Source organism: Salvelinus fontinalis, chromosome 10 (genome assembly GCF_029448725.1).
Source record: "Salvelinus fontinalis isolate EN_2023a chromosome 10, ASM2944872v1, whole genome shotgun sequence".
In the NCBI taxonomy this organism is placed as follows: Eukaryota; Metazoa; Chordata; class Actinopteri; order Salmoniformes; family Salmonidae; genus Salvelinus; species Salvelinus fontinalis.
In genome coordinates, this window is record NC_074674.1 from 26487033 (window position 1) to 26512881 (window position 25849).

Consider the following 25849-nt stretch of genomic DNA (forward strand, 5'->3'; position numbering starts at 1 on the left):
TTGTGGTGCATTGTACACAGGGCTAGGATAAAGCAGTCTCTTATAGGACACTTCGGTGACTGTCTGCTTAGCTATGCCATGTTGACCCTGGGTAGAGATGCAATGTTGAGGGAGGAGAGAACAATAGCGCAGTCACAGCTGCATTAATTGCACTCGTCTAACTCATAAATCAACTCTCATACAAACACACACATACACATAGAAATAGCCATTTGTACACACACGTTTCTACACACATTCTCATCCACACTCTCTCTCAAACACACACCAGCAGACAATGGAAAGCCTGAAAGGGCCTGCCAACTTCGATAGCTTTCACATAATGCCTGTAGGATCCAACATCAATCCTGCCACTGATAGGAATGCAATATAATCAGAATCAAAAGGGGGGACGAAACATTTGTGAAATAACCACTTATCATGATGTATCACACACACACACGCAAAACAAGTATAGGGTGGGAAAGTGGGGCGAGTTTAATCTGTTTTGGTGTTTTCATTAAACATAGAGGCCAGGATCAATAGAGAAAGAGCGGTGAGTTGCAGAAAGAGAACTTGACTAACAACAGCAAGGTAGGCCTTACTCATACTCACTTCACAAACATGTGCCCTCTGCCACTTACTCACCCAGGATTTCAAAATGGTCTACAAACTCATTCATCCCCACTCATCTTTTACTCTTCTTTTTCATTTCACTAAGAAACACTATGTTCCAGAAACACTTTACTGCTCTTCAAATGAAACCCAAACATTTTAGTAGAATATCCTCTAGCTTATTGTATCGGTGCAGTCTGTTGCCTCAAACCCACACAGAATACACAAAGTCCAGTGAGTTGGATGGGGACTCATTGCTTCCCCCTCCCTCTTCTTCACAGGTGCTGCAAGGGGCTAGTGCTTCATTAGAATATCATTGACATCTGGGTTGTTAAATAGGTACAATCATTTAGCTTGAAGGGCTGCATAGAAAATGGCACATTAACATGTAGTAAAACTCGTCCCAGTAATCATTAATTAGCTTGCCCTTTCACAAAGAGGAGCCAGGCCAGTGTTCTAGGGGAGATATACTAATTGTCTAGGAGCGGTAAAAAAGGCTTTTTAATATACTAGAGCTGGAGATGGAGCTCTTCTGTTGTAGTGGAATCATAACATACAATATGAGAAGCATAAAAGTACATTATGGAAATAGTTGTGATACTCATCATTAGGGCCAGGAGCTTTTCCTGATCACATGACCTGACCAGAAAAAACTCAGGCTATAACATGTCTTGAGGAAAAAGTTAAAAAGATGGTAATATATGTCATAATTGTAGTGTTGTAAAACAACTTTAATGATTCAGCCAAGTTTGAAAGTAGTACTTTGGGAAGGCAGGCATCAGAATTACTTATTTTGCCAGCTTACTGTCTGGCAGATGCACTGACAGGAGGCCCATCTTGGTATTTGATAGAGCGGCTGTCTGTTTGCACAAACGTGAATGGTCGGATGGGTACCTCAATCTGGCCAGATAGACAGGGGGATGAATTTAACGTCTAGACAAATGAATCACACAGAAACAGGAGAGAGAGGTATCACCTTTAGTTTTAATCAATCCAGAGGCCATTCTGAAAACAGTAAGGGATGGACATCTATGGATCTGACTGATGGGAAAGGAGGGGATGGGGATATGAAGGGGAATAGGGATAGGGAGGGGATGGGGATATGAAGGGGAATAGGGATAGGGAGGGGATTGGGATATGGAGGGGAATAGGGATAGGGAGGGGATGGGGATATGGAGGGGAATAGGGATAGGGAGGGGATGGGGAATAGGGATAGGGAGGGGATTGGGATGGGGGGGGGGTCAGGAGTTGTGCCATGTAGCCGATTACTATTCAATCTGGAACTCAGCAGCTCATGTCATTGAAGTGAAGTTTAGTGTATCTGTATACTACTATCCCTATACTACAATTCAAATTGTTTAAATTATGTCATAACAATGTTATTTCAACCAGTTTGTGGTTGTAATGATGTCATTTCAACCAATTTTCTCCACTGGGATACTATACGTATCTACTCCAACCATTAGTTATGATAATACACCTGAACTATACTGTGTGTTTAGGGTTTATGGCTGAGTGTTAGTGTAATAATCTGCAGTTATTATGGTCCTTCTGAAAGAGAAATAAATAGATCCAAAATGGGGATTAGAACAAGATATCAGAAGTTATGCTCAACAACAATTACATGTCATGTAGGTTCAGAATTAAACTAATGACATAAGGAGTGTGAAAACCTGCATGTAGGCTACAGGTTTAAACTAGATATTCAAATCAGTTGAGTGAATCAACAAAATAACAAAATAATGTGACAAACATTGAGGAGACGTTGGTGTTGCTTTCTATTAATAAACAGATAACGAAAGAAAATACAAGTAAAAAAGTAAAGGAGAGAAAAAAAGGAAAAAGGAAAAAAAAAAAAAAAAAAAGATTAAAAAAATTATACCTGGAGCTCAGCTATAAAACGAATGTCATGTCTTTGACAGGGAGGTGTGTGTGAGATGCATGTGTCTCATAGGGAAGACTGTGCAGTATGTACACATTTAATTCTGATGGATCAACAGGAACTAAGCCAGGCTTGGGCTTTGTTTTCACTAACATGCATGTTGGTCTCTGGAGAAAAAAATGTAACTCAAAAAGAAGGACAGACTAAAGAAATATGTACAAAAATACAGAATACTTTACAAAATGTTGTCTCACGTACTCCAAACCAGTATTTCTGCTCGACTTATTTACAACTTTGATAGCTTTGAACACTATTCTCATAGAATCTATAATTGCTTAACATCAGAAAATCCGAGAGCTTCATGTAGACGCAAAACAAATGTACATTTTTTATGACTATTTTACAGATTTTAAGTATTTTCATGGCATGACTAGAAAAAAAGCAGCCACATCATGTACAATAGTATAAGGAAATCATGATTTAAAAAGTTAACAAAGAGAGCCGCGCATAATAACAAAATGAAACACAGTGCATTCGGAAAGTATTCAGACCCCTTCACTTTTTCAACATTTTGTTACGTTACAGCCTTATTCCAAAATGTATTAAATTGTTTTTTCCCTCATCAATCTACCCACAATACCCCATAATGACAAAGCAAAAACAGGTTTGGCAGCAATTACAGCCTTGAGTCTTCTTGGGTATGACACTACAAGCTTGGCACACCTGTATTTCGGGAGTTTCTCCCATTTTTCTCTGCAGATCCTCTCAAGGCCTGATTGCTGGAGTGCTGCAGAGATGGTTGTCCTTCTGGAAGGTTCTCCCATCTCCACAGAGGAACTCTATAGCTCTGTCAGAGTGACCATCGGGTTATTGGTCACTTCCCCGACCAAGGCCCTTCTCCCCGATTGCTCAGTTTGGCCGGGCAGCCAGCTCTAGGAAGAGTCTTGGTGGTTCCAAACTTCTTCCATTTAAGAATGATTGAAGCCACTGTGTTCTTGGGGACCTTCAATGTTGCAGACATTTTTTTGGTACCCTTCCCCAGATCTGTGCCACGACACAATCCTGTCTCGGAGCTCTAAGGACAATTCCTTCGACCTCATTGTTTTTTTCTTTCTCTGACATGCACTGTCAACTGTGGGACCTTATATAGACAAGTGTGTGCTTTTCCAAATCATGTCCAATTAATTTAATTTACCACAGGTGGACACCATTCAAGTTGTAGAAACATCTCAATAATGATCAATGGAAACAGGATGTACCTGAGCTCAATTTCGAGTATGATAGCAAAGGTTCTGAATGCTTATGTAAATAAGGTATTTCTGTTTTTTATTTGTAATACATTTGCAAAAATGTCTAAAAACCTATTTTTGCTTTGTCATTATGGGATATTGTGTGTAGATTGATGAGGAAAAATATTATTTAATCCATTTTAAAAATAAGGATGTAACGTAAAAAATGTGGGAAAAGTGAGAGGGTCTGAATACTTTCTGAATGCAATGTAAGCTTTTCTTTTAATTCAAGTCAAGGGAACAGACATCTAAACTAATTAAAGTGACATTCAAGTTCACAAATTCCCACATCCAATGTGGTGTCATGGCAATTCCCACCCCCCACCTCATTTATGATCATCAACTATTACAACAGTTACCATGGAAACAACACTTGCTGGAATGTTCCGTCTTGTTGTCATGGCGAGATACAGTGCCAACCAGTTTCAGTAAAAAGCACCCCTTACTCCCTTCTTACTCTGAAGGCATTCGGGTGAGTTAGAGTTACTCATTTGTCCACAAAAAATCAAGCCCTCTATACAATGTTTTTTGTAGCATTCTCGTTCAACCTCTCCATGTAATTCCGGAGCTCTTGCGAGTCCCCCAGCTCGATGTCAGGACATACCCACTTAATGTCGCTGGTCTGTCCGAGTGCCAGCGGGCTTAGAACTGGGCATCCGTTACTGGGCTTGATGTTGGCGAAGGTGGTAAATTTGACCCTCTTCCTCTTGGTGGTGGGTGAGTTGAGTGACTCGTTCCTGCCTCCCGGGCAGCCTCCCTGGGCACTGCCCTTCAGAACACCGCCGTTCAGCAACTGGCTGCCCTCTTCCAGGGTGCTGCCCAGCTCGTCCTGCTGCTGCTGCAGACACAGGCCCTCCTCCTGGCCAAGCCACACCCAGTCGTGGGCATGGGGCATGGCCTCGGGGGCCTCCAAGGGCAGCTCTTTATGGCGGTACTTGAGGGCGTAGGAGATGCAGTTGATGAGGAAGACCAGGATGGCCAGGCAGAAGACCCCCAGCAGTGCGTACATACCGATCTCCAGGTCAGTGAGGCTGCGGCGTGATGACAACAGATCCTCGTCCGTGCTGCGGCCCCGCGGCAGCTCTTCCTGGGCAGGGAACTCAGAGAACCCCCCAGGGACTCTTCCGTCGGCCGACAGCCTGTCCCCATTGGGCCTCACCGGGATAGGGGTCTTGACTGTTGTGGCCCCCCGGTTCATGATCCCAGCCTCAATGTCAGAGATGGAGCCTCCGTAGTAGGGCGGGTCTGGTCGTGTTTTGCCTCCAGGGTGGCTGTATGGCTCCTCAGAGCGGCCAAACCTAACGCAGACATTTCCCACCCCGGCTGCCAAAATGGTGCGTCGCTTTGTCTTCTGGCAGAGCTCTGATGATGTCATCTCCACACGCACCAGTAACCCCTGCCCTTCTCCGTTTGCCACAATGACCGGCCACTTCCACTCCGCGCTGCGCCGTACCGACACCACCTGCTCGTCCAATGAGGTTGCTGTGAGCACAAAGTGGGCGGGGTCGTAGTGGTCCAGAGGGGTCATGGAGCCGTCGCTGAACTGGAGCCAGGCACTGATAAGGGACTCCTGAGGACACACACAAACAAACACACATGAATACACATGCACACACAAAGACATCAGAGTTCTTCTATCATACGGGTAAACTACAAATAAACCTGTCTTAGTAGTGCTTCAACAAAACCAATCTCCACCCACATGTCTACTGTAAAACACCAACTCCCCATGGGACACATAACTACTGTAGGTATAAAAGGAAAGCATGCTTCCCTGTCATAATATAAAGTGCTACTATGTTACTACACAGCAGAAAATGGTATCAGCAGGAGTCTAATCTTTTCATCATCAAGAGAGAAAAAGAAAGAAAGAGTGAGTGTAGAAGTAAATAGAGAGAGGGAGAGAGAGAACCCCTGCAGATGTGAAGATATGTTTAAATAGACAGTTTAAAAGCAGAGGAGAACTTCAGATGAGAAGAAGGACTCTGCAGCTGTTCCTCTGAAAATATGTCATAGTTTCAGAAGCAGACATCTTCATTGAGATTAGATCAAAGATTTGACATTACAAACACATCCTATTCACTATAAAGGATCAAATGGCAACAAATGTGACTCCACCTACTCTAGGTGAGAAAGTTACAGTTTAGCCTTACAGATTGCTCATATATCACATATAATTCCCCATATATCATTTCTACCTATGGGTGAACATATTATATATTTGATGCATTAGGTTGCTGAGGCATGTGTGCGTGGTAACCTGTTTGAGTTTCTGCATGACTTCCTGTGTGGTAGCAGTGGCGACTATGGCCCTGTTACTCCCTGGGCTGAGCTGGAGGGACAGAGAGAGGCCAGACACCAGCTGCACTCCCAGCTCTGTCACGCTCACTTTCTCATCCAGAACCCTGACCATCCGCTCAGCCAGGATCGAGTCAGACAGAGGAGACATCACCTGCAACATCATACACACACATTAGTATACAAACAGTCACCCCCCCTACACACACACACACACGCTTGTATTGGTTTACATCACCTGCACAAGCATTTACATTCAACCCATCATGATCAATGACAGGGATGCGCGAAGACGTCAACATGACAAGCTTATATTGGCACTCAAGAAATAACATAATTGACCTCCTTAGAGGAAACACCATGACCCAAGCTCTATTACTGTTCAGTGATTATATGACCCAAAACAAGATGATGCATGTACTGTACCCTCAATTGCATCTGCGATCGCCAGCCACACTCTCAAAGACGCACACACACACAAACTCCGCCTGCGTCTGTCTGACTGGCAGTTCCCTGCCTCCCGGGGCCGCTGGAGATGTAAGCATGTAAATGTGTGTGATGTGTGATGAGAAGGGAAGCACTCCCATCTGCTCCCATTAGGCCTGAGTCTCTTCTTTTCCACCACCAGCCCTCACACAGACCCACGCTTCCACCCTTCTCCTTCTCTCCAACCAGCCCCCACACAGACCCACGCTTCCACCCTTCTCCTTCTCTCCAACCAGCCCCCACACAGACCCACGCCACCACCCTTCTCCTCTTCTCCACCACCAGCCCCCACACCTCAACTCTTCTCCTCTTCTCCACCACCAGCCCCCACACAGACCCACGCCTCCACCCTTCTCCTCTTCTCCACCACCAGCCCCCACACAGACCCACGCCTCCACCCTTCTCCTCTTCTCCACCACCAGCCCCCACACAGACCCACGCCTCCACCCTTCTCCTCTTCTCCACCACCAGCCCCCACACAGACCCACGCCTCCACCCTTCTCCTCTTCTCCACCACCAGCCCCCACACAGACCCATGCCTCCACCCTTCTCCATCACCAGCCCCCACACAGACCCACGCCACCACCCTTCTCCTCTTCTCCACCACCAGCCCCCACACCTCAACTCTTCTCCTCTTCTCCACCACCAGCCCCCACACAGACCCACGCCTACACCCTTCTCCTCTTCTCCACCACCAGCCCCCACACAGACCCACGCCTCCACCCTTCTCCTCTTCTCCATCACCAGCCCCCACACAGACCCACGCCTCCACCCTTCTCCTTTTCTCCACCAGCCCCCACACAGACCCACGCCACCACCCTTCTCCTCTTCTCCACCACTACGCCTCCACCCTGCCATAATGAACTGTCAGCACTGATCACTGCCTCATCTGTACAGCAGTGGTTCCTAAACTGTGGGGCGCACTGGGTTGCGCAAGGCAACCCACCCCCCCCCCCCCAAAAAACAAAAAATATGTGTTTTTAAAGGATTATTCTTGATAGTTGTAATAGTAGAATGCAGAAGGTGCAATTTCGAAATTGGGTAGTGCATCATCAGTTTCTCTTGTCATGTTAGTCATTGTATGCTTTAGAGAGCTATTAATAACTTGTCAGAAATGTCCAGATCAACTAGCCCAACGTTTTTTTATTTAGGCTTTTTAGCCCATGGATATTGTTGTAATTTTTTGGTCACTCAAATATCACATGTATACACATTAGACATGGCAACATGTATAGAATTGCAAGAAAATTTGCGAAAGATTTTTTGCATCCCATGACAAAATGTGTAGAAATGCAGGAAATAAGCTGTATACCTGCACAATTCTCTCCACCAACAAGAAGGGTGTGATCAGTTTGTGTCTTGAATAGTTCTTATACCTATAGAAATAGATGTGGTGCATGTTGTTCCCCAATGCTGGAAGGGGGGCCCATAGTGAAACACTTTGGGAACCCCTGCTGTACAGGACCACAGGCTGGGCCAACACACTTCCCATCCACAGCACCGTACTGTTAAAGCTGCACGGTCGCATGCTCGCCACATAGATAAACACACTGGGAACACACAGGGCCAGCCGTGTAGATCTGTGTACTGTGACACCTCTAGGGCTGGGTCATAGATCAACATATGCTGTCATGATCATATAGGTAGAGTTACCTTGTTGTTATCTTGTTGTTACCTTGGTGCGTTTAGGTCTATTTAGGACAATTTTATTATCTAAGTGGGTACATTGTGTCACTGGTCAGATTAAGCCAAAAGCTTTATCCTAAAATCCAGCAGAACACATACCACCACATTCTCATCCAATGTCCTTTAATCTACTCTAGAATAAAGTGAAATAAAATAATAATTAAATAAAAGTAACTAACAAAGTAAAGAGGGGGACAGAGGGGGTTTTGGTAATGAGGCCCTTTATCTATTTCCCCTGAGTCAGATGATACCATTTGTATGTCTCTGTGTCCAGTATGAAGGAAGTTAGAGGTAGTTGGAAGTCTATGGGAAGTCTATGGGTACCTGCTGGCATGCTATGACTTCCAGTCATTGTGCTAACGTTAGCTAGCATTGTCTCGCAAAACTACCTGTAACTTCCTCAATATCCTCAAGATTATCTCAATATCAAACAATTTGTGGGTAACGATTAAGTTCTATACTGTGTGTGGAAAACTGAAAACTGGCCGTTATTGGCAGAGAGGTTTGAAACTCTCTTTCTTTTTGGTTTTATAACTCATTTTCCAGCTGGGGGTGTCACCAGGCAGGCCAAAACTCCATCCCACCAAAAGAGGCTGAAATTTCAGGCGGTCTTTTCAATAGCTCTTACACCAGTGGAGGCTCCTCAGAGGAGGAAAGGGAGGACCATCCTCCTCAGTGAATTTTATAAAAATAAAAATTGCAAAACATTATAAAAGTTATCATTTTTAGATAAAACTATACTAAATACAGTACCAGTCAAAAGTTTGGACACATCTACTCATTCAAGGGTTTTTCTTTACTTTTACTATTCTCTACATTGTAGAATAATAGTGAAGACATCAAAACAATGAAATAACACATATAGAATCATGTAGTAACCAAAAACTTGTATGCCACCCCTACCTTGTCACAACACAACTCAAACGCGTTAAGAAGAAAATAAATTCCACAAATTAACTTTTAACAAGGCACACCTGTTAATTGAAATGCATTCCAGGTGACTATCTCAATGTAGAAAATAGTACAAAATATAGAAAAACCCTTGAATGAGTAGGTGTGTCCAAACTTTTCACTGGAATTGTAAATTAATTTATTATTACACACTGTTTTGCGATGAAGGTCTACAGTAGCCTCAACAGCACACTGTCGGGTAACACCATGGTGTGGCCGGAGGACAGCTAGCTTCCATTCTCCTCTTGATACATTGACTTCAATACAAAACCTAGGAGGCTCATGGTTCTCAACCCCTTCCGTAGACCTAAACATTAATTGTGACAACTTCCGGAGGATGTCCTCCAACCTATCAGAGCTCTTGCAGCATGAAATGACATGTTGTCCACCCAATCAAAGGATCAGAAAATGAATATATTACTGAAAGCATAAGCTACAGCTAGCTACCACTGCAGTGCATAATATGTGGTGAGATAGAGAGATTGTCTTTTTTTTGCACTTTCAGTATCAGTTACTGCAAATGCAGCTATCTAATTTATCCTACTCAAGCACCTTGCTCAAACAGAGGGATGCTGTGTTAATTATGACTATCCAACACAACACTGAAACTCTTCCAAGTCAAGGTAAGCTTTTGGTTTTACTAATTTATTGCCACCGGGGCCCGCCAGTGTAACTGCTAAACTGCTAACTGAGTATACACTGTAACGTTACTGCATGTTGTAGCCGGTTTACTAACACGCTAGTTCTATTAGCTATGTTGACTATGATGTTACTTTAGCTAATATGGTGACAATGATGTAGGCAGTGTGGAGCACTTGATATGATATGGTTTGGCTTGGAATAGTTTTTTTGCTTGGTCATATACAGCTGATAAGTCGTATTGAAGTCCACAAACATTAGGGAAATGTGAGAGGAGGAGAGCGCACAGATGCGAGAAGGAATATAACGTGGCTGCTATGAATGTGAACTGTGTTTAGTGTGACCCGAGGTGTATTCATTCTGCCGACTCGGTTGAAAAACGTTTCTAATTAAACGGTCTGTCAATGTCTGTCAATGTGTCACTGTCTGTCACCTCAACATTTTCTCTCGACCTGTGTGCACCTACGGTGTAATCTTTCATTCATAGGCTACGTTGTAGCAACCTCATGAGTGTCATGTAGTAGCCTAAACCTATCGATGTTACATTGAACAGGTGAATGGAATATGAATGACAGTCATCCAATATGCTGTAACAGAAATAAGGCCATGCTCATTAAAAAAATATATTGCCGTCCCTCATCTTAAACAGCATTGACCACCACTGTCTTACACTAAAAGGGCATTATCTTAATGTTCACAATTTCACAGTATTATTCCAACCTCATAGTGTGCAAATATATATTAAACACAGGTAAATCATGTTTTACTGCACTGGGTCTTTAATTGCATCTGTTGGTGACATTGTAAAAACATGAATAACAAAACATTGAACCAACCAATGCTGCGTTTGAAGCTTTCAGTGAGCTTTTCCCTGCCGTAGTTACTAATGGAAGTGTTAGGGCTTGAGAAAAGCAGTGATTGTGCCTTTTAAAGCTAATAACCGGTTTGTCTGAGGTAGAGTGATTTATCAATTTAGCGGCAGCGCGGACCGCACTGCAGGCAGAGATGTATCTGACACATGAAATGGGTTGGATATTTGGTTACTGTGACTGTGGAGACCCAGGGCAATCTGCTCCCCTTTCATCAGAATTCCATTTGATAGTTTGATTCCAAGACCCTCCATGCCAATTGCAGTGATTGCTCTGCTTTTTATCTGCATTTAATTCCAGACAATTGAAGACCCTCTTGTTTGTAGATGGATCTAAAATCACTCCAGTGAACAGAGGCAATTTTGCTATCAAATAAAACTTCACAGCTTCTCTAACAGCATTGTCAATACTCCTTTGAGGCTGCTGCATGTGGGTTTCTCTGAGTGCCAGTGTGTGTGCGCTTCAGGGGGGAAAGGAAAACATTGATAAAGAGAGATCGAAAAGCATAGTGTGTTCTATTTTGTGTGTTTCTATGCATGTGAAGGATCAGCATAAGGAAGGTATAAAACATGACATTTTTTTACTTTGTGTGTGTGTGTGTGTGTGTGTGTGTGTGTGTGTGTGTGTGTGTGTGTGTGTGTGTGTGTGTGTGTGTGTGTGTGTGTGTGTGTGTGTGTGTGTTTGGGTGTAATAAGCCACCTATAATAGCAGGGCAGGGCAGGGACATGATGGCTTCGTAGCAGAGTGAATGATCACAGGGTAAACAACTTTGACATCATACATTGCCTCTCCACTGTTATTGAGTCATAGTTATTCTCAAACCATCCTAGAGAGCACACACAAATAGAGGGACAATACAGTGCAACCATTGATATAATTTCCATCCATTTCCCAATAGATATCTTTGCTGTGTGTTTCTGTCTGTGGGCCAGGGTCTCCAATGGAAATGAGAAATGGTTCTGAACTGACCAACCTGGGTAATGTAAAGGTAGTAGGGTATTGTACACCCACAACAATAAGGAGATGATATGTATATCCATGGATCAGGCCTTGGAAGAGCTGTAGTGTTGTTGGGGAAAACCTTGATCGATTGTATTTTACACCTTAAGTGGGCACCCCTCAACGTGTCTGGTGGTGTGTGTGAGCCTACACGCCCTCTGAGACTTAGCAGCCTTTATTGGGCGTGCCGCAGGCTCACGTTGCTTTGTCAGTCCCTGATTGGCTAAGTGTTTGTGCTGTGCCGAGATCGATTCGGTAACCTTTTTTAAAAGCCCCACTCGCAAAGAGCCTCCGTTTTCTTTGTGTTTTTCCAAACGTTCCTTTTGCACTGCCCATCCTCTATTATTTTGTCCAAACAGGCACTCTTTATCTCTCACTCTCGGTTCATCATAAGGTTTCTCTCTGTTCCTAGCTCTCTCACACACACTAATGCTCTCATTACCACTCTTTCACCCCACGATCTCTGTCTCTCCCACTTTCGATCACACTCTCGCCATTTCACTCACACTCAAAAGTTCAGACTGCTGTATCACTCTTTAATCACTTCTCTCTCTCCCTTCATCTCCCTCTCTCTCACACCTGTAGTTTGGCTGTGCCAGTGTTGAGGCCCATCAGGACCTGTCCCTCCAGTAGATAGGCCACACGTTGGTCCTCCACCCTCAGTAAATCCTGGACCAGGTCAGTCACGTCCACCTGCCAATCACTGCCCAGCAAGAAGTCCTGTTGGCCATTTCCATCAACTTCCAGGGCCACAAAGTGTGTGAGGACACGCACCGTGGTGCTCTGGTACTGGGGGACACAGCCACTCTCTGTCCTCTCACTGTCACTTTCATCACCCGCACTCACCCTCTCATACCTGGAGAAAATAAGAAGAAAAAAAAACAGCTTGGAAAGAAGCAGAATAAAATGAGCATTTAAATAGGAAAATGTAGAGCAAATCAACAGTTTACTGCAGTTAACACAGACCTATTTGGACGCTGTATTTTACAGTATATATCAAATAGTTCTCTACTCTGTTCTATTCTATTCCTGTATGGATTGACGCTGGTAGAGATGAGAAGCAGGTGCAGGGAGTGAACATTTAATAGCAACGGACATGGAAAAGGACAGGACAGCGTCTGGACATGAACACATAATGACAATAATGCTGACACAGGGAACAAACGGGGGAGCAGACAGTTATAGACGTGGCAAACAACAAAGGGAAGGAGTCCAGGTGAGTCCAATGGGCGCTGATGCGCGTAATGATGGTGACAGGTGTGCGTAATGAAGGCGCCAGAGGGGGAGAGCGGGAGCAGGCGTGACAATTCCTCCATGACTCTAACTTCACTGTCTCTATTTTCTCCTCCATTTTATTCCATTGTTTGAATTAAACAAGGGATTGAAACCCTGTTACTTTTCCTACTAGCACTGTCTTTGCTGATAACTACTTTATTGAGGGAAAATATACTAACTACAACTGTATACAGTATGTTGTTGTCTCCCCTAGCTTTCTTAAGATGAATGCACTAATTGTAATTCACTCATGATAAGAGCGTCTGCTAAATTACTAAAATATAAAATGTAAAATCTATAGGGACCCAGTGTTCTTTATTTACTGTGATTAGACCCATTCAGCAGCAGTAGGATGAGGTAAAGTACAGACCAGGGAGAGGTAGCCCTGTTCAGCCCAGTGATAGAGAGCGTGGCCCAGGGAATCTAACCTCCTGTAAACGGTGGAGCACTGTAACAGACAGTCAACAAAGAGGCTATTACACTGACGCCACTCAACTCTCCATTCTCTCTAAACTCTTTACCTCCCATTCTCTCGCTCTACTCCTACATTATGTGTTTTCTCATTCAAGTCTCTTTCTCGCTTTTCACTGAATTCATTCTCTTTCACTGAATTCAAACACCTTTCTCTCTCTCTTTCTCCCTTTCTCTACTCCCACCCTCCCTTCCTTTTTGTGCCCTGGGCTAGGTCAGGTGGCCGGGGGGGAAGTGTGATACCGACAGCTTCCATTAGGTTAATGAGGTGTGGCCATCCAGGCAGAAAAACAGGCTGACAGGTTAACATGCTGGACCTGCCCGGGCTCTCTATGCCTCCCCCATTCATCAGCGTGACGACACTTACATGGCAGCCTAACTCAGGTGCCATTAGCGGCGGGCAGCAAAAAAATAAAAGAATTGGGCGAGGTATGTTCTCACGGATGGCCGTCAGGTCAGATAAGGTCTGGCCGTGTAATAAGCTCGCTTCCAGAAGCACAATATGACTCGACTGGCTCTCTCACCTCTCCTACTCACTGGAGTAAACCGCTCAGGGGCAGATGTGTTAGAGTGCCACCTGGTGGCCTGGCTACTGAAAAGGCTATAGAACACATGCCTCAAGCTAAAAAATATATGCATCAAGCTAGGATGTCATATTTCCTAGAAAAAACGGTTATTTCTATAACAACGAGAGAAAATGAAATACAGACTCCAACTCTAGTCTTTGCTCTCTTTCTTCCTTGTTCAGACATGCCTTTGCCACCAATCATTCTCGCCTTCACAACAACAGGAACAAGGTTGCCTGCCTTTGTAAGGACTTTTACAGAATGTTGTGGAGGTGAGAACAGAATTGTCAGACGTGTTAGTCTTGCGTCTGGCTGACAGAAAGTGAGTGACAGAGAGAATTGACTGAGAGTCACAACAGTAATTGAAAGCCATATTCTTAAGCCTCTCACAACCCCTCGGAGAGAGTATCTGAGTCACCGGCGTCACCTGGGTATCCAGGGAACAGCGGTGGCCATAGATAGGGAGCGTAATACCGGACAGGTGTAGGCGTCATGGTTAAGACATTAGCATCATCACAGTTATTCTAAACTTCCAAATGAGGATGGACTTATATGTGGGCAGACTGGTGCATTAGGTTCCAAAGCTACTTAGAAAATAAGTGGTAAACATATGAGAGGTGATGGTACGACCACTTTAATTAACATGATGTTTGAAGATGATCCTTGAATCTTAGTTTTTTACTCTGCACTGCAATTATTATGAACATCTGTTTCCCAAGCAGTATGAACCAGGTAACACATCTCACTGTCTGGTAAAACCACACACCTCTTGTTGCCAGCGGCCACCGGGACCCTCCAGCCCTTGATCTGGCTGAGCTCGGGGTCAGCCACATCGATGACCAGGGGGAGGTGGGGCATCCACACACTCATCTCCAGCTGGGCACTCAGGTAGCTGTAGGTGAAGTTGAGCACCGTCCTCATCCTCCCCCTCGTCTCCTTCCCGTTCACAAACACATAGTCACAACGATCCGACACCTGGGGGGGAGAAGGAGGAGAAATAGGACAAAAATGTTATTAAGAGAAAGAGCAACTAAGCGCAACAAAAGCAACTAAATTTGACATTTAGGCTAATGCTTTATGAAAGAATACGATGCAACATTCCGTATTATTTTAAGGGCCAAGAGTTATAAATTATTTCTATGCAAATATTAGTCATGCAAGTTTGAATGGCTAGAGGAAGAAAATGTTTTTATTTTTATATCCTTCAAAAGAAAATCTGCCATTTCCAAAGATTTTAAATCTCTCCCTCTGCTCTGTAATGATTTTGATGACAGACTTGGCATTCTTTGACCGAACCCTTGAAGTCTCCATTCAAGTGTGTGTGTGTGTGTGTGTGTGTGTGTGTGTGTGTGTGTGTGTGTGTGTGCATGCAGCCAGATCGTTCAAGGTTGACTTTGAAATTGGACGTCTAGGGCAACAGTGAACGCCATCAATTAGGCTTGGGTTTTGCTAGTACATTGTGGACGGGGGTGGTGGACCGGGGGTGGTAGTCTCATGACTCCCGTGACTCTGGATCCGAAGATCGCGTTTTCAATCCCAGAGGAAGAACATTTTTTTTTTTGCCTATCCCAAACCTTTACCCTTAACTTAACCATTTGTTATGAATGCCTAAACTTTGTTTTAACCCTATCCAAACCTTAACCCTTAACTTGAAAACATTTTGAAGTTTGACGTTTGGATATATGGATCGATGCTGAGCAGGAGGATCATCCCAGGGTGTAAAAAAACCATAAAGATGTTACGTGCGGAGAAACGCGGGTGGGAGTAAACATCAGAATCTGAAGTGAAATGGGTAAAAACGGGATATATTGTTGGTGTGTGTGTGTGCATACTGACAAGGCCAGTGAGGAGAAACGGGCTTCAAATTATTAACAGATGAAACAGAGAAAGATACAAATCCCAAATGCCAATCAAAAAACAAAACCCTAGCTTCAAGCCACTTCACTATTGGCTGAATCCGCCCCGTCTCCTCCAATCAGCTCCAAAGCCACTCGCATACAGTGCCTGCAGAAAGTATTCACAAGCCTTTTCCCACAATTCGTTGTGTTACAGCCTGAATTCAAAATGTATTTCCACTTCCACATCTGCTGAAAGGTGACAGAGCTAGTGCGGTGTTTGTCAGACCATGAGACATCTTCTCACAAAATCGTCTACAGCGTCCAAATCGTTTGGCGTATAAACGAAATATCCCTTTATGGAAAGATCAGACTCTCACAAACACAATGGTGTTCTCTGTTTTGCTATATGACCCTACAAGCATCTTTGGACTCGTCTGAAGTAGATACAGCCGATCTTCCAATTTCTTTCTGTAGTGTCCAAATGGTGTGGGCTACATACATATGACCCCTCTGTGTAAAGCTGAAACTCCCATGAACACATACATTTTGGTTGTTTAGGACGCCCACAGGCATCACAAGACTCGCCTGAAGGTCCCCCATTACCAGTTGAAAAAATGAATGGAAGTACAGTGCATTTGGAAAGATTTCAGACCTCTTGACCTTTTTCACATTTTTTTATGTTACAGACTAATTCTAAAATTGATTCAATTGTTTTTTTCCCTCATCAATATACACACAGTACCCCATAATGACAAAGCAAAAACGTTTTTTTTAATGTTTGCAAACGTATATAAAAAAATATATATATATAACATTTAAATAAGTATTCAGGCCAAAGACTTCAATCTTGGTTCCATCAGACCAGATTCTTGTTTCGCATTGTCTGAGGCCTTTAGGTGCCTTTTGGAAAACTTAAAATAGGCTGTCATGTGCCTTTTACTTCCGTCTGGCCACTCTACCTTAAAGACCTGATTGGTGGAGCGCTTCCTTCTGGAAGGTTCTTCCATCTCCACAGAGAAACCATCTGTTGTTCCGTGTAGTGAATCTGTTATTCAATATGTTTCTATGGGCTAATAGCAGTAAGGCCAAACATAATTGTTAATTAAATAATTATTTTCTACTTCAAAAGGCCTTAAAATTCTAAATCAAATAGCAAAAATTATCCTTGGTATGACTGCCTTAAAACAACTCCATATGCCCCCCCCCCCCCCAGCTTAGACTGGGCATAGACTGTTTAGTGTCAAAAATAAAGAGTTAAATATTAAATGGCAAAAATTGTTTTCTTATATCATTCAGATATAGGACAGACAATTCAGAACAAACTTCTTTAGATTTTTTGGGGGGACTATCTTTTGTTCTATTTAGTGAATCTGTTATTCAATGCTTTTGTATGGACTAATAGCAGTAATGCAAAATAAAAAAATTCATAAAATAATTTTTGGATATATATTTATTGATACTCCAATGGGTCCTAAAATTCTAAATCAAATAACAAAATGATCATTTGCATGACTTCCTTAAAACAATTCTATAAAGCTTTGTAGACAGTGCTTGGACTGTAACGGGTTAACATCATTTTTGAATGACAATAAGGACAATAACCTAAAACACATTGCCAAATCTTCACTGGAGTTGCTTACCAAGAAGACGGTGAATGTTCCAGAGTGGCCTTGAAGCATTTTGAAAATAACAATGGGCAAATGTTGCACAATCCAGGTATGGAAAGCTCTTCGAGACTTACCCAGAAAGACACAGCCGTAATCACTGTCAAAGGGGCTTCTACAAAGTATTGACTCATGCGGTGTGAATGGTATTTCATTTTCAATACATTTTCTAAGATTTCTAAAAACATGTTTTCACATTGTCATTGTGGGGGATTGTGTGTAGATGGGTGAGAGAAGAAAACAATTTAATAAATGTTTAATTTTGTAACGGCTGTCTAATTCCTCCTCCTCGGATGAGGAGAAAGAGTAAGGGTCGGACCAAAATGCAGAGTTGTTAGTGCTCATATTGATTTAATCAAAACGAAACTGAACACTTACAAATACAAAAAAACAACAAACGTGACAAAACTGAAAACAGTCCCGTGTGGCACGAACACTGACACGAGATACAAACACCCACAAACACACACGTGAACCCCGGCTGCCTTAGTATGATTCTCAATCAGGGATAACGAGTGACAGCTGCCTCTGATTGAGAATCATACCAGACCGAACACAAAATCCCAACATAGAAAATCACACATAGACAAACCCACCCAACTCACGCCCTGACCAACTAAATAAATACAAGACAAAAGAAAACAGGTCAGGAACGTGACAAATTTAGGCTGTAACACAAAAACATTTGGAATAAGTCAAGGGGTATGAATTCTTCCTGAAGGCACTGTATGTGGCCACTGAACCACAGATGGACCAATGGCATCGTAGGGTTAAATCACTTGATCAGGCATGTCTTCTTTCACAGAAGCCTGGAGGACAGATGTTGTTTTAGTGTCTCCATATTCAACAGCTTGTCAAAGCCTTTTATTTATAATAACAACCATTTTCCATTCATTTGAAGCTTTGGATGGAGTGATAATGAACATGGGCATCACTGTTTATCTCAGCATATGCCCACAGTTTGGATGTGCAATTAGTCTTTTATAAAACTAGTCAAAAACAGACTATCATCACTCTTCGCTGGATGTGTCTTGGCAGTTTTGTATACAAATTATTTTAGACCACCCACTCCTCATAGCACCAATCTGACAGTTTAGGCTTCTCTGTCAGCTCAACCTCTCTCTCTTCTCTTGCTCTCCTTTACTCTCTCCTTCTTACTCTTGCTCTCTCTTCTCTCTGATTCTCTTCTCAGTCTTGTATCTTCATTGAACTGTCATAAAAGCAGGCTGTGCCTTAGAACCTACATTAACCTGGGTGAAGCTTCTCTCTCCCTCCCACCCACCCACCCACCCAGGTGGCGAAACGCATCTCTGCATACCTGACAGCTCAAGCTCAGCTCAAGCTCAACCTCAACAACATGGAACTGCTCAGGGTCTCCCTAGTGGCACAACGGTCTAAGGCACTGCATCGCGGTGCTAGAGGCATCACTACAGACCCGGGTTCGATTCCAGGCTGTATCAGAACCTGCCGTGATCGGGAGTCGCAAAGGGCGGTGCACGATTGGCCCAGCGTTGTTCGGGTTAGGGGAGGGTTTGGCCGGGGGAGCTTTACTTGGTTCATCGCGCTAGTGACTCCTTGTGGCGGGCCAGGCGCCTGCAGGCTGACCTCGGTCGTCAGGTGAACAGTGTTTCCTCAGACACATTGGTGCAGCTGAGTTAAGCGGGCAGGTGTTAAGAAGCGTGGTTTGGAGGGTCATGTTTCGGAGGACGCATGACTCAACCTTTGCCTCCCGAGCCTGTTGGGGAGTTGCAGCAATGTGGCAATATCGAAATTGGGGAGAAAAAGAGGGTAAAATACAAAAAATACAAAAAATTGACGGAACTGCTCTTGGCGTGATCCTGGACAACACCCTGCCGTTCTCTGCAAACATCAAAGCAGTGACCCGCTCCTGCAGGTTCATGCTCTACAACATCCGTAAAGTACTTCCCTACCTCACACAGGAAGCGCTGCAGGTCCTAATCCTGGCCCTTGTCCTCTCCCGTCTGGACTACTGCAACTCGCTGTTGGCTGGGCTCCCCGCTTGTGCCATCAAACCCCTGCAACTTATCCAGAACACGACAGCCCACATGGTTTTCAACCTTCCCAAGTTCTCTCATGTCACCCCGTTCCTCCGCACAATCGACTGGCTTCCCCCTGATGCTAGAACAGCAGAGTCCCTGCTGGAAAACATCTGAAACCCTACCTCTTCAAATAGTATCTTAAATAATCCTACCCCCCAAAACAATAATTTAAAAAAACACAACCAGAACTTCCACTTGAACTTGCACACTTCTAGCTCTAACTCTACTGATGGCTACGTTATTGAGGAAGAATGTACTTTCTATGCCTGTGATATGTGGTTGTCCCCCATTTTAAAATGAATGCACTATCTGTAAGTCACTCTGAATAAGAGCATCTACTAAATGACTAAAATTGAAAAGATTAAAATGGAAAAGGAAACTATTGAAATAACTCTGATGACTTTTATGACCCACAATCAAATAGTGGATCAAACCTAATCCCTATTGTTGCTCTGTTTACTAATCTGAGACTATCACAATTTCATTTTGACTTGCACAGTGTAACCTTCCATTAACACCGAGACGCATTAGACTCGTAGTCACCGTCTTCAAAGGTAATTTCACATGAAAGTACGGTACATAAAGTTTGTATAATACAAACGGAAACTACCTTGACACCAGATCTGTTTTCCAATCAGAGGAAAGGGGCTCCTTAACACACTGGCATGACCTTTGACCTTTCTGAGCTGTGAGACAGACAATAGGGAAGTCACAGTCCTCAGTAACGACACTGGGTGCAATTACGGTTGGCCATGGCTGCTTTCACAATGCTCATCAAAAAAGAATGCCAGAAGTCAGGCAAAAATAGACGGGAGAGAGGGAACAGACACTCCCCAATCAACACTGCTGGGGAGCTAATATGAGAAATGCTTAATAGATCTTAACTATAATTTGGGTGGGAGGCGAGGAGAGGGGGTACAACGGACTGTTCCTAAAGCCTCTCTAATGGGGGTGCTGTGGGGAGGGCTTCTCTCCAGAGGTCAACATATCTCAGTGGATAATTAAACCTACTGAGAGCTCTCACTCTCTAACTTTCTTTCACACACACAAATAAAAATCTACACACACAAAATACACACATACTGTGCATAATCATACGCATACACAAATGCACACACACATAGAGACATCCCCCCTCTCACATTATCATAACCTAAGCAATTATCAGTGTGAATCCAGCCAACATGTCAGATTTCAAAAAGGCTTTTCGGCGAAAGCATAAGATACTATTATCTGATGATAGCACAACAGTAAACAAAGAGAGTATAGCATATTTCAACCCTGCAGGCGCAACACAAAACGCAGAAATAAAATATAAATCATGCCTTACCATTTTTGTTGGCACTCCAATATGTACCATAAACATCACAAATGGTCCTTTTGTTCGATTAATTCCGTCCATATATGTCCAAAATGTCCATTTATTTGGCGCGTTTGATCCAGAAAAAAACATCTTCCAATTTGCGCAACATCACTACAAAATATCTAAAAAACTACCTCTAAACTTTGCCAAAACATTTCAAACTACTTTTGTAATACAACTTAAGGTATTTGTAAACGTCAATAATCGATCAAATTGAAGACGGTCTATCTGTTTTCAATACAGGAGGTCAACAAACTAACGCTACTTTTCTAGTCTTGCGCAACTCTCAAACAGTACACATAACGTTACACTGATTCCAGATGGCCGTTCTTCTTCATTGCACAAAGGAATAACCTCAACCTATTTCCAAAGACTGGTGACATCCAGTGGAAGCAGTAGGACCTGCAAACAGGTTGATTAGAAATCTAGTATCCCAATGAAAACTCATTGAACAGACGGTGACCTCAAACAAAAACAAAAATCTGAACGGTTCGTCCTCGGGGTTTAGCCTGCTACATAAGTTCTGTGATACTCGTTACTCAATCATGTCTGTGATACTGTTTGAATCACAGACATGATTCAAACAGTTTTAGAAACTTCAGAGTGCTTTCTATCCAGATCTACTATTAATATGCATATCTTATATTCTGGGGATGAGTAGAAGGAAGTTGAAATTGGGCACGCTATTTATCCAAAAGTGAAAATGCTGCCCCTATCCTAGAGAAGTTAACAAGGTTAGAGTATGGTGTTACTCAATATACATACGTAAATGTTCACACCAGATTTGGGTTTAAACAGTATTTACAGGTAGGCCGGGTTGCACTTTTTCCATTTATTACAACAAGCAAGCTTAATCAAGCACAGATAGGTTTGAATATTATATAAAATTATTTCAAATACTCTAAGTTGGGTACACACAACCACGTGTTGTTTATTCTGTGTTGTACTAAAGGGCACAGCTTTCACTTATCAAAGCCACTCTACATGTGTCAGATCATAATATGACCCATTTCATCGCAGGAGGAAAATAATCCTGCAGTAGGAGGATTTGAATAAATATTTAAAATGTATAATTGCCGCCAGGGGGCAGCTGGAAGCGGTGTTTGTAGATTATACAATGGAGTACCTACTTTAGGGGACTATGGTGTGAGGAAGGCTCTGCAAACCAACCGACCTCATACATCATGGCTTGTCAAAGCATTGTGACCTGCTGTAGGGCAGTGGTCTGAGCAGCACACTTCATCTCTGAGCATCATGAGTTTGTGCCCAGCGCTGGGCTAATGTTTTAACACTTTGTATGAATGGAAACTTATTTTGGTGTAGCATACCTTTATTATTTATCCAATGCGAAGGCTGCTCCCTGCCTGCCTCCAAAAAGCACTTACCCTAGTAGGTAGAACTTTTCCAGTAGGTTACTGCCATTTGAGATGGGATTAGTAGGCAGCATCACATGATAATGCGTTCACATTCCGCCAAAAGCGAGATGATTGTTGCCACATTGTAGCCCCTGTAGTAGAATGAGCAACTATTTCAGTAAACAACTATCCCAAATTGGAAATATCTGTCACGAACAATAAGTAAGCAATTAACAGAATCAATCTCCTCAGTGCCTGTTAATGAATGAAGTTGACACCGACCAGAAAAATTATCCAACATTATAGGCTCCTCGTCTCGCATATTGCTTGGTCTGCTGCTCTATCGTTGTGGACATAATCGGTAAGCTTGCATGCATGATATCATACAGGCAAAATTATTTTATTGCTTTAAGCAATTTACTGACTGTTTAAGAATGATTAAGGGGCTCCCGAGTGGCACAGCGGTCTAAGGCACTGCATCTCAGTGCTAGAAGCATCACTACAGACCCCGGTTCAATTCCAGGCTGTAACACAACCGGCCGTGATTGGGAGTCCCATAGGGTGGCGCACAACTGGCCCAGCGTCTTCCGGGTTATAGCTAAGCCCGGGGTAGGCCGTCATTGTAAATAAGAATTTGTTCTTAACCACATCATATAGGTGACAACCTCTTAACTTTAGCTAATTTTTATTCATTATTACAGGAAAATAAACTCACCACAAGATCATTATTTACAAGTTAATGGCAAGCTAATTACAGAAAATAACTTACGGTTGTAAGTGTGATGAAATAAAAGCCGGATATTCTACCAGAGAATTTTTGAACTCGGACACTGTCTCGTTGGCCTAATGTATATCCTAATTTGACTTTGATGCAGGTCATGTTCTTCCTCACATTACTGTCTCTGGTAAACACACACTATATCAAATAAAATCACTGTTTTGTCACATGCACAGGATACAGAAGGTGTAAACGGTACAGTGAAATGGTTACTTGCATAGTGGAGTCTTTTGTTAAGACATGTAGCTAGCTAGCTAAACAATGAACCATAGTCCCAATTTATAACGTTACTACCCTGCATGAATCTTCAGGTAGCTAAAGTTAACCAACTACATTCAATGTTAGTTAGCTAGCTAACATTAGGCTATAACTAGCAATGGAAATGACTCTGAGATACGAATAATATTAATACACAGATCATACTCGTAACGTTAGCAAGCAAGCCAGACAGCTAACGTTAGCTAGCAAGCCAGACAGCTAACGTTAGCTAGCTAGCTAACCGGACACTTTAACTTGCAATGAAAACAACTATGTGACAAAATGTGAAATGTATATTATCTGAAAATGTAGCGAGCTGGACTCTTTTTTTGACTCCCACCGCATATTTGCAATCAAATGCAGAATTTTCTCCATCTCCTTAGCTATCATACTCTGCTTCCACTGGGCCTTCCACGGGCCTTCCTTCCTTCCACTTTCAAAACTCGGTCCTCCAAAAAGTGGCGAGGATTAGCAACACTTTTTCCCAGTTCATCGTGATACAGTATCTTTCAAAAAAGCTTAGTCTCTTGGCATTATCTCAGCCAATCATGGCTAATGGGATTGTTCCTGACTTTCTGTGGCTAAACCAACTAGGCTTGTAATTTAACAATTGTATTTGTATTTACAGATGTCATACAAGTTTGTTATTATGAGACATGAAAGTTCACATGTTCCAGAAGGCATTTCTGCCAAGGCATTTTGATAAAAAAAACTCATGTTTACATTCAAATGCCTCTCCTGTGAAGTTTTGTGCACCTGGTGACCCTCCCGCTTTTATCTGCTCAGAGACTAAGTCCCCAACCCAACCTCCACAGCCTGAGTGCTGTCACCAACCCCTGAGTCAGGCCGCCCCTGCTCGGACTTTGAAGCCCACCAGCCTTGGGGGAAGCCTCCTCGTGCACCTGGTGACCTTTTGACTTCCACAGCAAGTCACAACCTGACTCACAGTCCCACCGGGAGGATGGGCGACCACCACCTAGCCCACTACCTATCCAGAGCCCAATGTCAATGTCTTTTGCCTTCTACCCACCTGCCTAGGCTCTCTCACACTCTGTGTCTGGCCTCTGGCCCCTCTCCGTGCACGTGGTAACCCATAAGTAAAGAAGGAGGATGGTGGAGGAAGATACCTTCTGTCCCCGACAAAAGCTTGGATCGAGGGCTGAATTTCAATAGATTGTAGTGGGTGAGCTGCTCTGCTACGTATGAAACCCTGACCCAGAATCAGGTTGTCTACGAGTGATTTAGCACCAGGTTCCCCACAAACATGCAGTGTGCACCAGGAGAGGGGCGGCAACTCATCCGGCCACACCCTAACTCCGTCACAAACCACTCTACTCACCATCCAAAAGAGGCAGGCTATCCCGGGCCAACCGAAGAGCCGCTGTGCTACGGTATCGTTACGTTTAGGGGGGATTCTGACTTAGAGATGTTCAGTCATAATCCCACAGATGGTAGCTTCGCACCATTGGCTCCTCAGCCAAGCAAATACACCAAATGTCTGAACCTGCAGTTCTTCTCGTACTGAGCAAGATTACTATTGCAACAACACATTATCAGTAGGGTAAAACTAACCTGTCTCATGGCGGTCTAAACCCAGCTCTCGTTCCCTATTAGTTTGTGAACAATCCAACGCTTGGTGAATTCTGCTTCACAATGATAGGAAGAGCCAACATCGAAGGATCAAACAGCGACGTTGCTATGAACGCTTGGCCACCACCAAGGCAGTTATCAGTGTGATAACATTTCTGACACCTCCTGCTTAAAAGCCAACAATTCAGAAGGATTGTGAGGCCCCGCTTTCACGGTCTGTATTTATCCTGAAAATCAAGAACAAGAAAACTTTTGCACTTCTGCTCCACGGGAAGTTTCTGTCCTCCCTAATTGGAGTGGGTCGCACCTGGCTCGAAAAACAATAAGAGTAGTGGTATTTCCCCCAGAGGCCGAGGCCTCCCACTTATTCTACTCCTCTCATGTTTCTTCACAGTGCTAGACTAGAGTCAAGCTCAACAGGTTCTTCTTTCCCCGCTGATTCCGTCAAGCCCATTCCCTTGGCTGGGGTTTTGCTAGATAGTAGGGAGGGACAGTGGGAATCTCATTCATCTATTCATGCGCATCACTAATTAGATGACGAGGCATTTGGCTACCTCAAGAGACTAAATTATGTCCCGCCGTTTACCCCTGCTTCATCAAATTTCCTCAATTTGACATGAGGGGGTCACAGTCACCCCACGGGTGATTTGAGTGCGACGGCGACAGGTGGGTATGCTCCTTTTGAATTCCATCAAGTTGACATTCAGTGATCCGTGCCCAGTGGGAACCTAGGCTTCTTCCGTCCGTTTTATGGTTCCACAGCAAATCAATGGGCGTGGATGGTACTACCCAGATCAAATGTAGGCCTCCCTCCCCAGACAAGCTGTAGATACCTCTCCCCACTTCGTAGGGAATGAGCCAGATCCATGCAATGCCCGATCACTGCGGGGCTAATTTAGTTTCTGCCTCAAGTCTAGTGAGCGTAGAGGAGACCTCCC

The 25849-nt window shown here is 43.5% G+C and overlaps 1 protein-coding gene across 1 annotated transcript in view; it reads right to left on the reverse strand.

The window, feature by feature from the left end:
- Window positions 1–1556: 1556 nt before the first annotated feature.
- LOC129863880 (transmembrane protein 132C-like) overlaps window positions 1557–25849 on the reverse strand; it is a 216571-nt gene continuing 192278 nt past the window's right edge. Inside the window, exons 6-9 of the mRNA XM_055936249.1 lie at window positions 14772–14980; window positions 12273–12549; window positions 6026–6217; window positions 1557–5335 (exon numbers count right to left, since the gene is read on the reverse strand). Of these exons, the coding sequence (XP_055792224.1) occupies window positions 4280–5335; window positions 6026–6217; window positions 12273–12549; window positions 14772–14980 (1734 nt within the window). The 3' untranslated portion in view covers window positions 1557–4279. The remainder of the gene's footprint in view (window positions 5336–6025; window positions 6218–12272; window positions 12550–14771; window positions 14981–25849) is intronic.